Raw genomic sequence first — 16,939 nt, 5'->3', positions numbered from 1 at the left:
TAAACACCATGAAACAGTTTCAACCTATTAACAGCAAAGACCTGGAGGACATCTTAGGTAAACTGAACTCCTCCTCCTGCTGTTTAGATGTCCTGCCAACAAGTTTTTTCAAAAAGGTCTCAAAGACTTTAGAGTCAGACCTGTTACAGATCGTCAACTTTTCTTTATTATCAGGTGTGTTTCCAGAACCACTAAAAACTGCTGTAATCAAACCTATACTGAAAAAGGACAATCTTGACAAGACACAAATGAACAACTACAGGCCGATCTCAAATCTCCCGTTTTTAAGTAAGATCATTGAAAAAGCAGTTTCTCAACAGCTCAGTTACTTCTTAAAACAGAATAATTGCTATGATGCCTTCCAGTCAGGTTTTAGACAGAACCACAGCACTGAAACCGCTCTGACCAAAGTGTTTAATGACATATGTCTGAATACAGACAGTGGAAAAATGTCAGTCCTAGTTTTACTGGATCTCAGTGCAGCATTTGATACAGTTGACCACAACATATTACTCAAACGACTGGAGAACTGGACAGGTCTTTCAGGAACTGTACTAAACTGGTTCAAAACATACGTAGAAAACAGGAAATACTTTGTATCAATAGGTAACTTCACATCTGAGCAGACAAGTATCACATGTGGAGTTCCCCAAGGTTCCATCTTGGGACCCTTTCTGTTTAACATCTACATGCTCCCACTGGCACAGATTATAAACAACAACAAAATAAACTATCACAGCTATGCAGATGACACACAAATATATATCACAATGTCACCAGGAGACCGAGGCCCTGTACAGGCTCTTGGTAAATGCATTGAGGAAATCAATGACTGGTTGTGCCACAATTTTCTCCAGCTAAACAAAAACAAAACTGAGGTAATAGTCTTTGGCGCCAAAGAAAAACGATTACAGGTCCCAGAGAACTTCAATCTATACATCTAAAAACCACAAACCAGGCGAGAAATTTGGGTGTAGTGATGGATGCAGACCTAAACTTAGAAAAACACATTAAGACAATTACAAAGTCAGCTTACTATCACCTCAAGAATATATCAAGGATAAAAGATCTGATGTCTCAACAGGACCTGGAAAAACTAGTCCATGCATTCATCTTTAGTAGGCTTGATTACTGTAACAGCATCTTTACAGGTCTACCTAAAAAATCAGTCAGACAACTACAGCTCATTCAGAACTCTGCTGCTCGAGTCCTCACTAAGACCAAAAAAATGGACCACATCAGTCCAGCTCTGAGGTCCTTACACTGGCTGCCTGTCCGTCAGAGGATAGACTTTAAAGTTCTGATGCTGGCCTATAAAGCTCTGAATGGTTTAGGACCAAAATACATCAATGACCTCCTGACCCAGTATGAACCATCCAGATCCCTCAGGTCATCTGGATCCGGTCTTTTATCAGTTCCCAGAGTCAGAACCAGACACGGAGAAGCTGCATTCAGCTTTTATGCTCCTTATATCTGGAACAAACTCCCAGAAAGCCTCAGATCAGCTGAAACACTCAGTTTATTTAAATCCAGGTTGAAGACTCACCTGTTCTCAGCTGCATTTGAATAAAGCACCAAATCCACACTTTAAGCTTAAATTTCAAAACTTACATTTAACTACTGATTTTATCTACTGTTCTGATTTTATCTGTTTTGATTTTATATACTGTTTTGTTTGTTTGTTTGTTTGTTTGTTTGTTTGTTTGTTTGTTAATTAGTTAGTTTATTTGCTTGTTTTAATCAATTTTAAATCATGCTTTTTATTTGTTCTTGTTTCTAATGTCTCTGTAAAGCACTTTGAATCACCTTGTTGTTGAATTGTGCTATACAAATAAACTTGCCTTGCCTTGCCTTGCCTAGATTGAATTGGCCTCAGTTAATGATGGATTATTGTTTTCACATCCAGTTTGGTCTAGTCTACTTATGGCTTCATAAATCCCTCTCTCACAAAATCAAAAAGAGAGGATTTATGTGTTTTTCTGATCCCTCATCATCCTGCTTTAGTGATCACCACTACTCTCTTTCCCAGCAGCACCTGGAACCATGGAAACTCTATGCGACTGTTGGCGTTCTGCTTGGCATCGACATCCTGTCCCTCATGATCTGGCAGATTGTTGATCCTTTGCACATCACAGTGGAGGTATGAGCATTTTCATTTTTGGTTTAGTTGTAACAGTTTTTTGTGAGTACCCATGTAGATAACTTTGCTTTAGTTGTAAACATTTGTTTTCTTTGTTTTCATAAGACTCGTACGTCTTTTCTTTCCTTGCAAATTTGTTTTATACAACATAGTGCTACCTTGATTGAGACCAATGGTAATGTTTCAAATTGTCATGCACTAAAAAGGGAGCACTTTAATGAGTAAATCTTCATGAGCCATGTAAATCTTGCGAGACAAACATTCATTAACTAAAACAAACATTCATTTCCAGTCAAACATTTAGGCTTTTAGAACATTACACAATCCTAGGCTGTTGAATTTGTAGCTGGTGAGGTTCTTGACCTGTGTGTTTATTGTGTTTACCTGTTTTTCTTTTTCTTGTGTTTTTATTGGAGCAGAAATTTACCAGAGAAGCTCCCAAGGGGGATCTTGATGTTTTGATCCAGCCCTTACTGGAGCACTGCAACTCAGAAAAGATGAACACCTGGCTTGGTGAGCAGAACACTAGCTCAACGTGCCTTCACTATTTCTCTCAAATTTTCTTTTTATCAAAATTGTTGCTTGCACTTGCAGTGCATTTCAACCAAGTTAAAAGACAGTCAGAACTGCAGTCCTTATAGTAAAACTGACCCATATACTGGATCTGTTTCATATATTACCTATTCCAAAACAGCAAATACAAGCTGAATTGCTCCTCACTGCTATTATCGAATTAATCTGCAGGTGTGGTATATGGTTATAAAGGCTTACTACTGCTGCTTGGCATCTTCCTCGCCTATGAGACCAAGTCCATCTCTACAGAGAAAATCAATGATCATCGTGCTGTGGGCATGGCCATCTATAATGTTGCCGTAAGTTTAAAGTGGTGTGTGTGTGTGTGTGTGTGTGTGTGTGTGTGTGTGTGTGTGTGTGTGTGTGTGTGTGTGTGGCAACTCCCTGGAGGTGGTTTTTGCTGGCAATATCTTTTCAGAGGGCAAAAATAGTTACTACACAGCACTTAGCTACACTAACTGCTTGCTAGCATTCAAAACCCCTCACGGTGTGGTTTATTTTTTATTTTTACAGGCCCCATGTCCTATGGCTCATTAATCTGATTAGTTGAAGTTAGCCTACAATCAAAGACAGATGTTTAAGCAATCACCTGCAAGCACAAAATAAAACTAATCTTCCCAAAGTCCCACGCAGCTTAGCTAAAGTTGGCCTTTAGTGAAGAAAGGCCAAAGTAAGAGCTATCTAAAGAAATATGAGGAAGACAACCTGATAAAAGGAAAAGGTCAAAATATAGCAAGTTACCTCCCTATCAATCTTCTCTTGTAGTCATATTGTTTTGTCACTACGACTTAATTGACAATACAAATCACTAATTTCTGGAGCCATCTTTAGAACTTCATATAGACTGAAAAATAGGGATGGGTATTGAAAGACCCTTATGAAAAGAACATCGAGGGAACAGTTTACCCTGCCCGGGATAGGGTTACCGGGGCCCCGCCCTGGAGCCAGGCCCGGGGAGGGTGCCCGAGGGCGAGCGTCTGGTGGCCGGGCCTTAGTCCATGGGGCCCGGCCGGGAACAGCCCGAAGAGGAGACATGGGCCCATCCTCCCGCAGGCCCACCACCCGCAGGAGGCGCCATAGGGGTTGGGTGCATTGCGTGCCAGGTGGCGGCCAGGAGCGGAGGCCCTGGCGGACGACCCCCAGCTGCCAAGACTGGCAATAGGGACATGGAATGTCACCTCTCTGGTGGGGAAGGAGCCTGAGTTAGTGCGTGAGGTTGAGAGGTACCGGCTAGATATAGCCGGGCTCACCTCTATGCATGGCTTGGGCTCTGGAATCAGTCTCCTGGAGAGGGGCTGGACTCTGTCTCAGTCTGGAGTTGCCCCTGGTGAGAGGCGGCGGGCTGGGGTGGGTATTCTAATATCTCCTCGGCTTGCTACCGGTACGTTGGGGTTTTTCCCGGTGGACGAGAGGGTTTGTTCCCTGCGCCTTAGGGTCGGGGAACGGGTCCTGACTGTCATCTGCGCTTATGCGCCAAGTGGCAGTTCGGAGTACCCAGCCTTCTTAGAGTCCCTGGGGGGGGGGGGGGGGGGGGGGGTGCTGGAAGGTGCCCCACCTGGAGACTCTGTTGTCCTGCTGGGAGACTTCAATGGTCACGTGGGTAACAACCGCGAGACCTGGAGGGGCGTGATTGGGAGGAACGGCCTCCCTGATCTGAACTCGAGCGGTGCTTTGTTATTGGACTTCTGTGCTAATCACAGTTTGGCCATAATGAACACCTTGTTCAAACATAAGAGTGTCCATAAGTGCACGTGGCACCAGGACGCTCTAGGCCGTAGGTCGATGATCGATTTTTTAATCGTATCAGACCTGATACGATTGCAGACCTGCGATCATATGTTCTGGACACTCGGGTAAAGAGAGGGGCTGAGCTGTCAACTGATCACCACCTGGTGGTGAGTTGGATCAGGTGGCGGGGGAGGACGCTGGACAGACCTGGTGCACCTAAACGCGTAGTGAGGGTGTGCTGGGAACGTCTAGCAGAGGCCCCAGTCCGCGAGATCTTCAACGCATACCTCCGGCAGAGCTTCAGCAGCATTCCGAGGGAGACTGGGGACATTGAGTCCGAATGGACCATGTTCAGCGTCTCCATTGCCGAAGCTGCTGCATTGAGCTGCGGCCGCAAGGTGGTTGGTGCCTGCCGTGGTGGTAATCCCCGAACCAAATGGTGGACACCAGAGGTGAAGGGAGCCACCAGGCTGAAGAAGGAGTCCTATCGGGCTTGGTTAGCCTGTGGGACTCCGGAGCCAGCCGACAGGTATCGACAGGCCAAGCGGAATGCAGCTCGGGCAGTGGCTGAAGCAAAAACTCGGGGGTGGGAGGAGTTCGGAGAGGCCATGGAAAAAGACTTTCGCACTGCCTCGAAGAGATTCTGGCAAACCGTCAGGCGTCTCAGGGAGGGGAAAGCGGTGCTCTACCTGCACTGTGTATAGTGCTGGCGGAGCGCTGCTGACGTCGACTGAGAAAATTGTCAGGCAGTGGAAGGAATACTTCGAGGACCTCCTTAATCCCACTGACACGTCTTCCGAGGAGGAAGCAGAGTCTGGGGATGAGGGGAATGACCCGCCAATTTCTGGGGGCGAGGTCACTGAGGCAGTTAAACAACTCCTTGGTGGCAGAGCCCCTGGTGTTGATGAGGTCCGCCCCGAGTTCCTGAAGGCTCTGGACGTTGTAGGGCTGTCCTGGTTGACACGCCTCTGCAATGTTGCGTGGAGATCAGGGGCAGTACCTGTGGACTGGCAGACCGGGGTGGTGGTCCCCATCTTTAAGAAGGGGGACCGGAGGGTGTGTTCCAACTACAGGGGGATCACACTCCTCAGCCTCCCTGGGAAAGTCTATGCCAGGGTGCTGGAAAGGAGAGTTCGTCCGCTAGTCGAACCTCGGATACAGGAGGAACAATGCGGTTTTCGTCCTGGTCGCGGAACACTGGACCAGCTCTTTATCCTCTCGAGGATACTTGAGGGTGCATGGGAGTTTGCCCAACCAGTCTACATGTGTTTTGTGGACTTGGAGACGGCATTCGACCGTGTCCCTCGGGGTGTCCTGTGGGAGGTGTTGCGGGAGTATGGGGTGTCTGGCCCATTGCTACGGGCCATTCGATCCCTATACAACCGTTTCAAGAGCTTGGTTCGCATTGCCGGCAATAAGTCGGACTCGTTCCCGGTGGGTGATGGGCTCCGCCAGGGCTGCCCTTTGTCATTGATTCTGTTCATAATTTTTATGGACAGGATTTCTAGGTGCAGCCAAGTGGTGGAGGGCTTTCGCTTTGGTGGCCTCAGAATCTCATCTCTGATTTTTGCGGATGATGTGGTTCTGTTGGCTTCATCGGGTGAGGGCCTCCAGCTCACACTGGAACGGTTCGCAGCCGAGTGTGAAGCAGCGGGAATGAGGATCAGCACCTCCAAATCTGAGGCCATGGTTCTCAGCCGGAAAAGGGTGGAGTGCCCACTCCGGGTCGGGGATGAGTTCCTGCCCCAAGTGGAGGGGTTCAAGTATCTCGGGGTCTTGTTCGCGAGTGATGGGAGAAGGGAGCCGGAGATCGACAGACGGATTGGGGCTGCAGATGCAGTAATGGAGACGCTGCACCGGTCCGTCGTGGTGAAGAGGGAGCTGAGTGTAAAAGCGAAGCTCTCAATTTACCGGTCGATCTACGTCCCTACCCTCACCTATGGCCACGAGCTGTGGGTAGTGACCGAAAGAACGAGATCGCGGATACAAGCGGCAGAAATGAGCTTCCTCCGAAGGGTGGCTGGCCTCTCCCTTAGAGATAGGGTGAGAAGTTCGGCCATCCGGGAGGGGCTCAGAGTAGAGCAGCTGCTGCTCCACATCGAAAGGAGCCAGCTGAGGTGGTTCGGGCATCTGACAAGGATGCCCCCTGGGCGCCTCCTGGGTGAGGTGTTCCAGGCATGTCCCACCGGGAGGAGGCCCCGGGGCAGACCCAGGACACGCTGGAGAGATTATATCTCTCGGCTGGCCTGGGAACGCCTTGGTATTCCCTCGGATAAGCTGGAGGAGGTGGCTGGGGAGAGGGAGGTCTGGGCCTCTTTGCTTAGGCTGCTGCCCCCGCGACCCGGCCTCGGATAAAGCGGATGAAGATGGATGGATGGATGGATGGGTATCGAAAACCAGTTCTTGTTGAAAACCGGTTCCCACTGTTTCAATTCCTTGGAATTGTTTGCCATTTTTGCAAACGCTTCCCTTATCGATTCCAGTCGCCCCGAATGACGTCACCACGTTGCGGAGCGTCATTTACCTGGCAGGAAACACGGCGGCTCAAACGCTCAAAAGTTTGATTATACTTTACGAGAACGGATACTTGCAAAGTAGATATTTCATTTAAGGGAGGAAACACTACGAATATGCAAAAGCATTTGGTCACAAAACACGCGATAACCTCAAATGAATGTTGTGTTTTTAATTCCGCTCCGGACTCGTGGATCTCAACCCAGCAGCAGCGGTAACGTTTGCACGTCCTCTCCCGTTAATGCAGCAGGTAAATAATCAACTAACAGTGCATATTATGTTAGCGTGATCTGCCTTATTACAAACCTGCCATTACTGTGCATTTAGGCGACCATGATGAGAGAGACAGAGTCTGGCTCAGATGCTGGCAGTTCTCGCTGCAGTCTACCGGTAGCGTCTCCTTTCAGGCCAGGATAGACGAATGTCACCAAGCAGTGACTAAGTTTGTGGTAAAAGGCTTGAACCCATTTGCCACAGCAGATGCCCCTGAGTTTAGATAAGTGAATGTGTTTAATTGTAGGCAGGGACATTACTGGATATTCTTGTGTAATTGCTACTGAATAATTTATGTTATACTTTGTTGTTGCTACAGAAGAATATTTATTTTATTATTTTACATCTACAATTTTTTTTCCTGGGGACCCTCATTGAAGAGCCATAGGCTGGATCTCACTGTTAGGTTTGTAAGGCCATGTTACTCTTAAATTTCTATCTTGTTCAAAGAGAAGATATAAAACAAAGTTCTAAGCTAATCGACCTTAGTGATCTCCTTTTTTAAAAAGAATCGATAAAGAATCGAATTGTTAAACAGAATAGAAAATGGAATCGGAATCGTGAAAATCTTATCAATACCCATCCCTACTGAAAAAGGCTGCTGATCCTTAATTATGTCAATAATCTGAACATTTATGAACCAAAAAAAAAAGAAAAGTTTCACATTTATTTGTATTTTCTGCTCTTGGCAGTAGAATCGCAGATCCTGTGTACTTTGTATGCTGAATCAGCATTCCAGCTCACATATGCTGTACAATATTCATTCATTACTACTGAGTCATTTTTTTAATTTTAATGTTACAGCTGGAAGTATTTTTAATGAGTTTATATATACACTACTGAGTTAATCAATAACATTGTAGCATAACTTTGCATATCTACTGTTAATTGAAATCCTCAAAGACCGCTAAGGCTGGAAGTGCGAGGCTTGTGAAATGGGACGGTCTAGCCTCCGTCGCGTTGCCCAGGTTGCCTAGCAACCATGACACCAACCGCTGGAAATGTTTCATACAGCATTGTTTGACAGAAATGAAAGAGAAAATCTTTTGTTTGTTTTCACATGAGCTTTGTGTGATTTGATAAGTATCGGAGGCTGAGACCACGGGACTGTAAAACATGATTGTTGGGCTTCATTTCCTTACTGAACAGTCATTTTAAGATTAGTTAGTAAATAAAAATTAGCTAATGTTGTTCATGACACGTCGTGGTGAAGAGGGAGCTGAGTGTAAAAGCGAAGCTCTCAATTTACCGGTCGATCTACGTCCCTACCCTCACCTATGGCCACGAGCTGTGGGTAGTGACCGAAAGAACGAGATCGCGGATACAAGCGGCAGAAATGAGCTTCCTCCGAAGGGTGGCTGGCCTCTCCCTTAGAGATAGGGTGAGAAGTTCGGCCATCCGGGAGGGGCTCAGAGTAGAGCAGCTGCTGCTCCACATCGAAAGGAGCCAGCTGAGGTGGTTCGGGCATCTGACAAGGATGCCCCCTGGGCGCCTCCTGGGTGAGGTGTTCCAGGCATGTCCCACCGGGAGGAGGCCCAGGGGCAGACCCAGGACACGCTGGAGAGATTATATCTCTCGGCTGGCCTGGGAACGCCTTGGTATTCCCCCGGATAAGCTGGAGGAGGTGGCTGGGGAGAGGGAGGTCTGGGCCTCTTTGCTTAGGCTGCTGCCCCCGCGACCCGGCCCCGGACAAAGCGGATGAAGATGGATGGATGGATGGATGGATGTTCATGACACTAAAGTCATGGTAAAAGGCCTGTATTTGTTTGGAGCTTTACTTAGTCCCTAAGGACCCTAAAGTGCTTTACACTACATTCAGTCATCCACCCATTCACACACACATTCACACACTGGTGATGGCAAGCTACATTGTAATGTAAATGTAAATATAAAATGGCCAATATTAAAGTTAGTATCATATTAATCATGGTCAGTTATTACAGCAGTGAACTTGAACTCTGTGTCAAATACTGAGCTTCAGTAAACATTCAAGTTGCAGTTATTTATATTTCCTATCACTTTATATCTTCACTCAAAGACAAGTATCTTTGACAGTGTACAAATAGATATATTATATATAAGAGACAAATATTGTTAATTTATTATGTTGGCATTACTAAATTTTGCTCAGTGCTTTTGTAAAAAGGAAATGTACGAGCTGTGATAACACTGAGTACACTGATATATTAAATATTCTTTTATTGGGTGAGAAAATCAGACCATGTCATAACTGCTTTAAGTCATACAGAATAGATATCAGAGCCTTAAACAGGCTGACTTCTGCTAAACAGTGTTGGTCAAGTTACTTGAAAAAAGTAATCAGTAACTAATTACTGATTACTTCCCCAAAAGAGTAATCCCGTTACTTTACTGATTACTTATTTTCAAAAGTAATTAATTACTTAGTTACTTAGTTACTTTTTAAAAACACGATTTAAAACCCGAAGAGGTGATAAAGTGATAGATCTGTCAGCCCAATTCTACTTTTTCTGCATAATCCATCATACAAAATGTAATCAAATGGAAAAGTCTCTTTTTAAAACTTGTTTTATACTTTTAATATTTTCACTTTATGCATCAAGCAAAAATTAAATTATATGCAACATTCTCTGACTGGAAGAAATTTGTTTAAACCTATTTTCTGCACATTCCAGCACATAAAATAAAATATTTTTTTTTTGTGTTTATACTCACTCTTTCAAATAGATGCAAGTAAAACACAGCAGAAAATAAATAAAATCAAACACTAGCGGTCCTTTTGCTCTATTTTCACCTGTAAAGCAGGAGTTGGGTAGGCGGAGGTTTACCATGGTACAGGTGTGCCGCAGCGGTCAGTTGAAGAATCCGCGAGTTTCTCTGTGAATTTCCCATTACGTCGTAGCGCACTCGGTGTTTGCTTGGAAGTTTAGGGTTTTTTTCGCTGTAAAAAGAAGTTTTCTTCCCACGAACAGCGGACGCTAATGTTTTTGTCACTTTTTATGGAATCAAACTTAAATTAAGGTCAGTGCTTCCACGCTTTAAACGCTGCATGCTCATACTCTCTCACGCACTCGATATATGATCCATTGTTGATCTGCACACAGCTGTTGTCACGAACATCGCACTTGCTTACGTCACTGTCATGAGACACTCTCGCAAAAAAATCACGGTTTTAGTAACGCAGTAATGCAGCGTTCCTATGGGAAAGTAACGGTAATCTAATTACCATTTTTGCAATAGTGATCCCTTACTTTACTCGTTACTTGAAAAAAGTAATCGGATTACAGTAACACGTTACTGCCCATCTCTGCTGCTAAATGGGTCAAACTGGGCAGAAAGTATACAAACACATAACATCCTTATAGAACATGATGTAACACTATAGATGAACTTACCTCAGAATATATAAAGCAAATAAACAATTACAGCAATATGATGCAACAAACACAGCAGTACTACTAATCCAAAATACTCAAAGCTTCATAGAACTGAAACAAACATTTATTTTTAGGTCCATTCTGCTGCTGATACATACTTTAGGTTTCTGAATATTAAACTTGTTTCTGCCTTTCATAGTGTGTAACTTGAAGGCCCTGAGTACTTTCTTCCACACTGAAAACACTGGAATGATAAAATTATTTGAACATTGCCTAATAAGACTGATTCAGCACAGACAATTAGTTATTTTAAACTTTTCTAGCAGTCCTTCACAAACAGGGAACAGTCTGTCTATTCTCTCCATCTTTCCAGCTGCTGCTGGCTCTTCCTCCTCCTCTGCCTCACACACTGCTGAGTTTGTCCTGGTGGATCATCAGGGGTGCAAAGCCTCACAGATGATGTGCAGCAGTGGGTCCCTCATTCTGTCCTCACTCTGGACACTTGCAGTTGTCACACATGGAAATCAAATGTGTGATAAGCTGCAGGATTCAAACACAAGTGTAACTTATAAATACATGTTCATACTTTTATTACACAATCAGAGAGAAAGAAAAAGAGAGAGAGTGAAGGACAGACAGACAGGTGACAGTCTCAGGTGTATACACTGCTACAAAATAGCACAAGAGAAGGCATTTGAGGGCTGTATTTCGGCAGCCTTTGAATTGGGACAGCCTTCGTCGCATCGCTGTGACGTAATCGGCCTTAAAAGGCAGCCTTTAAGGCTGCAGACCCTGAATTGGGATACAGCCATTATCTCTCCAGCGTGTCCTGGGTCTGCCCCGGGGCCTCCTCCCGGTGGGACATGCCCGGAAAACCTCACCCAGGAGGCATCCTTGTCAGATGCCCGAACCACCTCAGCTGGCTCCTTTCGATGTGGAGGAGCAGCGGTTCTACTCTGAGCCCCTCCCGGATGGCTGAACTTCTCACCCTATCTCTAAGGGAGAGGCCAGCCACCCTTCGGAGGAAGCTCATTTCCACCACCGTGATCTCGTTCTTTCGGTCACTACCCACAGCTCGTGGCCATAGGTGAGGGTAGGGACGTAGATCGACCGGTAAATTGAGAGCTTCGCTTTTACGCACAGCTCTCTCTTGACCACGACGGACCGGTGCAGCATCCACATCACCGCAGCCGCAGCACCAATCCATCTGTCGATCTCTGGCTCCCTTCTCCCATCACTCGCAAACAAGAACCTGAGATGCTTGAACTCCTCCACTTAGGGCAGGAACTCATCCCCGACCCGGAGTGGGCACTCCACCCTTTTCCGGCTGAGAACCATGGCCTCAGATTTGGAGGTGCTGATTCCCGCTGCTTCACACTCGGCTGCGAACCTTTCCAGTGCGAGCTGGAGGCCATCACCCAATGAAGCCAACAGAACAACATAATCTGCGAAAAGCAGAGATGAAATTCTGAGGCAACCTAAGTGAAAGCCCTCCACCACTTGGCTGCACCTAGAAATATTGTCCATAAAAATTATGAACAGAATCAATGACAAAGGGCAGCCCTGGCGGAGCCCATCACCCACCGGGAACGAGTTCGACTTATTGCCGGCAATGCGAACCAAGCTCTTGAAACGGTTGTATAGGGATCGAATGGCCCACAGCAATGGGCCAGACATCCCATACTCCCGTAGCACCTCCCACAGGACACCCCGAGGGACACGGTCGAATGCCTTCTCCAAGTCCACAAAACACATGTAGACTGGTTGGGCAAACTCCCATGCACCCTCAAGTATCCTCGAGAGGATAAAGAGCTGGTCCAGTGTTCCGCGACCAGGACGAAAACCGCATTGTTCCTCCTGTATCTGAGGTTCGACTAGCGGACAAACTCTCCTTTCCAGCACCCTGGCATAGACTTTCCGAGGGAGGCTGAGGAGTGTGATCCCCCTGTAGTTGGAACACACCCTCCTTAAAAAGGAGGGTGTGTTCCCTGTGGTCCCTGGTGGTCCCCTTCTTAAAAATGGGGACCACCACCCCGGTCTGCCATTCCAGGGTTACTGCCCCTGATCTCCACGCAACATTGTAGAGGCGTGTCAGCCAGGACAGCCCTACAACGTCCAGAGCCTTCAGGAACTCGGGGCGGACCTCATCCACACCAGGGGCTCTGCCACCAAGGAGTTGTTTAACTGCCTCAGTGACTTCGCTCCTGGAAATTGGTGGGTCATTCCCCTCATCCCCAGACTCTGCTTCCTCCTCGGAAGACGTGTCAGTGGGATTAAGGAGGTCCTCGAAGTATTCCTTCCACCGCCCGACAATTTTCTCAGTTGAAGTCAGCAGCGCTCCACCAGCACTATACACAGTGCAGCAGAATACCGCTTTTCCCTCCTGCGACGCCTGACGGTTTGCCAGAATCTCTCCGAGGCAGTCCGAAAGTCTTTTTCCATGGCCTCTCCGAACTCCCCCCACACCCGAGTTTTTGCTTCAGCCACTGCCTGAAGGTACACCAGGTCTGTCCAGCGTCCTCTCCCGCCACCTGATCCAACTCACCACCAGGTGGTGATCAGTTGACAGCTCATCCCCTCTCTTTACCCGAGTGTCCAGAACATATGGTCGCAGGTCTGGTGATACGATTACAAAATCGATCATCAAAGTGTGGCCTAGAGCATCCTCGTGCCACGTGCACTTATGGACACTCTTATGTTCGAACAAGGTGTTTGTTATGGCCAAACTGTGATTTGCACAGAAGTCCAATAACAAAACACTGCTCGGGTTTCAGATCAGGGAGTCCGTTCCTCCCAATCACGCCCCTCCAGGTCTCGCAGTGTAGTTTTTCACTGTCGTCAATCGTCGTTTGCAATATAGTTTTTTCTCTTTTGTGTTCTGACTTTGCTTCTGCTGCTTCAATTTATGATCGGGTTACACTGTTAAACATCAAAGATTCAATGGAGAGCTACTGTGGCAGCTGGAAGAGCTACAGGAAAACTTTTTTCTCCTCCTTTGGTGTGTTCCCCACCTGAGTGCATGCTACTCTCCGTTTTGCTCATGACAGAGTCGCAACCCTGCCCAGAAGGTCCACAGGTGTGCACAGGTGTTTAATTCAAGTGCCGCTGCATTCAGCTGTTGATTTCGCAGATAAACCATCATCTGTTCGGTTCGCCCTGCTTAATGTTCGCTCCACAATGAACAAAATATTTATTCTAAATGATCTCTTTATAAAATTTTATTAGATTTTATGTGTCTGAGTGAGATGTGGCAGAACCGTAAGGATTATGTTTACTTGAATGAAATCTGCCCGGCTGGCTGCTCTGTCATTGGAACTCCGCGTCTTTTGGGACATGGTGGAGGACTTGCTGCTGTTTACCAGGACAGACTCACATACAGACTGATGACCTCGGACTCTTTTTCTTCATTTGAATCACAGATGATGAAGGTCGGTTCTCTGAAAACCTTTCATTGTATTTTAATCTATCAACCTCCTGGACCTCCCAGGGTCTTTCTAACTGAATTTAACGACCTTCCATCATTAAATTGGAGAAAGTTATAATACTGGGAGATTTAAACTTTCATATTGATGATGCATCCTGTAACACTGCTGCAGAGCTCATCGCTATCACTGAGTCTTTTAACTTTAAGCAGCAGTGTGAGTGTTTCTGCCCCCACTCAAACAAAGGGCCACAGAGTGGATCTTGTTTTCTCCCTGGGTTTAACTATACATGACGTATGTGTGGAGGATGTCCATGTGAGTGACCATAGCTGCATATTTTTTTAATTTGTCATTTTACTTTGATCCTTAACCTCCTAAGATGATGATCCAAAGGCAGATTATAAACCAGGATGCTGCTAGGTTCTCTGTCATGTTTGACCCTCGCATGGCTCATAATGATGTTGATTCACTTATTTTCTCATTTGTTAAAAGAGAAAACAAAGTATTGTCCATTCTTCAAATTTCTGTCCCTGGATAAATGAAAATATTCACAATTTTAGAAAATATTGTCGCAAATTAGAATGTTTATAGAAGGCTCGAGGTTCTTAGGGTACATCTCAAGGAATCAATTTTCTCACTTAAAGAAATGATAAAAATGCCAGAACTGAATATTTTGCTAATCTAATAGCTTCAAAAAAGAAAAATCCCAAAGTGTTGTTTAATACTAGGGATGGGTACCGGTATCCGGTGCGGTTCTGACATAAACGGTAGTAAGCAGACCGAAAAGCAGCGCACATTTCGGTGCTTTATTTCGGTGCTTTTTTTTCTTGAGATGTCATACACTTTGGATTCTAGCCAATCATTTTACCTTTCCAAGGAGAGTAGGCAGGCCCAGGTACGTACGTTCTTTTAGAGCAGAGCTACAGATTAAAAACGCCCAAGGCGAAGTGGTCAAAAGTCTGGCTGTACTTCACAGCAAAAGATGCAAACTCAGCAGCCTGCAACAAGTGCTTTAAGCTGATACTGTGATACTGTCAAAGGAGGTAACACCTCGAATCCGATGAAACACCTGGCGACGCATAGCGTTTTTTTAAAAGCCGAGAAATGCACCGTATTTGATAGCTTGCTGCAAGACCTCACACCGAGCGCATCTACTGCGGGTGGGTTGCCTGTTATCGGAACCGGAGTTAGCAACATCCCACCAAGAACCTGAAGAGGAGAGTCCTGGCCCCTAGCCCTGCCAGTGTAGCAGAAATGGTGATGGATGATGATGGCAGCAGCAGCCGTTCTTCTCTGCGTGAGCAGCTTAATGTTGTTCGTGTGTAATTTACGTTGAGTAGGCTAACCACGTTATTACATTAATGCATGTAAGGTGAACTAGCAAACATCATCATAGCTACATGCGGCTGTCTTCTTGTTTGATGGCAGATACTCCCTTCACCCTGGCCAAAAAGGCTAAAATGACCAAAGAAAAAAGAGGGAAACAGCTAAACATGAGGTTTTTGGATAAAGTTTGTTTTTTCCATTGTTTAAGCACTGCTTCCAGCCAAGAGTGATACCATATATGCCCCATAGCTGCAGAAAAGGCTAACATTGTTATCTTTTTACAAAAAAACAGCTGAACATGAGAGGTTTTTGGACCAATTTTGTGTTCTCCATTCTTTAAGCACCGGTTCGAGCACCGGCACCGTTTCAAAAGTACCGATTTGGCACCGGTATCGGATAAAACCTAAACAATACCCATCCCTACTAACCACGTTATTACATTAATGCATGTAAGGTGAACTTGCAAACACCGTCGTAGTTACATGCAGGTGTCTTCTTGCTTGATAGACTGATACCTTATATGCCCTATAGCTGCAGAAAAGGCTAACATTGTTATCTTTTTACAAAAAAAACCAGCTAAATATAAGAGGTTTTTGGATAAAGTTTGTGTTCTCCATTCTTTAAGCACCAGTTTGAGCACTGTTTAAGGACCGGCACCATTTCAAAAGTACCGGTTTGGCACCGGTATCAGATAAAACCTAAACGATACCCATCCCTATTTAATACAATTAACCACTTAAGCCCCAACGCACCCTGATACGGGGGCAAAAGGCAGGAGATCAGTTAGGGTCTGAGGTTAAGAATATGGTCTCTCCTGAAATTCCTCCTGTACCAATCTATAATAAATCTGATTGTAATGAATTTTTCGAACTATTTGTTAATAAGGTCGCTGCCATCAGGTCTAATATTTCTCCATCATCCTCTCAGCATCACACTGACACTTTGCTTGCTTCTGATACCTGCTCCTCTTTTACTCCTGTTACCTTACAGGACATCAGTGCTCTGCTTGGTTATATGAAACTGACTTCAAGTCACCTTGATGTACTTCCTCCATCCTTTTTCATTAGTGTGTTTGACTCTATTGGCCCCTGTATTCTGGAAATAATTAATACTACTCTTTATACTTGCTCAGTTCCAAGCTATTGTTGAACCTATATTAAAGAAACCTAATTTGGACCATCTCTTCCAAGCAGTTACAGGCCAATATCAAAATTACCATTGGTGTCAAAGATCTTGGAAAAAACGGTCGCAGAGCAGCTTAACAATTTTTTGGAGAAAAACAATGTTCTGGACATTTTCCAGTCTGTTTTCCGCAAATTGCACTCCACTGAAACCGCATCATTTAAAGTGTCTAGTGACATTCTGATGGCAGCAGACTCTGGAGAGTACACCGTTCTGGTTATATTGGATCTCACCTCTGCTTTTGATTAGAGATGGACCGATCCGATATTACGTATCGGTATCGGTCCGATACTGACCTAAATTACTGGATCGGATATCGGAGAAAAATAAAAAATGTAATCCGATCCATTAAATATCACGAAAGCACCTCACAAAACTTGCAACACGCCGTAACTCACCTCAGAACATTAGCACGTCGGAGCAGT

At 45.4% G+C, this 16,939-nt stretch overlaps 1 protein-coding gene across 3 annotated transcripts in view; it reads left to right on the top strand.

Annotated features, from left to right (window-relative positions):
- gabbr1b (gamma-aminobutyric acid (GABA) B receptor, 1b) overlaps window positions 1–16,939 on the top strand; it is a 133,589-nt gene that overhangs the window by 85,653 nt on the left and 30,997 nt on the right. For 2 of the 3 annotated variants that reach the window (XM_086279783.1, XM_086279785.1), the window contains exons 13-15: window positions 2,030–2,140; window positions 2,560–2,653; window positions 2,885–3,012. In XM_086279783.1, coding sequence (XP_086135909.1) covers window positions 2,030–2,140; window positions 2,560–2,653; window positions 2,885–3,012 — 333 coding nt within the window. The remainder of the gene's footprint in view (window positions 1–2,029; window positions 2,141–2,559; window positions 2,654–2,884; window positions 3,013–16,939) is intronic. The other variant, XM_086279784.1, reaches the window with a different exon arrangement.

The sequence above is a fragment of the Aulonocara sp. 'chitande type north' Nkhata Bay genome, linkage group LG22 (genome assembly GCF_057382095.1).
Source record: "Aulonocara sp. 'chitande type north' Nkhata Bay isolate Kocher_YH1m ecotype deep benthic linkage group LG22, A_spYH_male_GT1.1, whole genome shotgun sequence".
NCBI lineage: Eukaryota > Metazoa > Chordata > Actinopteri > Cichliformes > Cichlidae > Aulonocara > Aulonocara sp. 'chitande type north' Nkhata Bay.
Note: the sequence above shows the minus strand (reverse complement) of the source record. Positions and strands in the feature narration are given on the sequence as shown.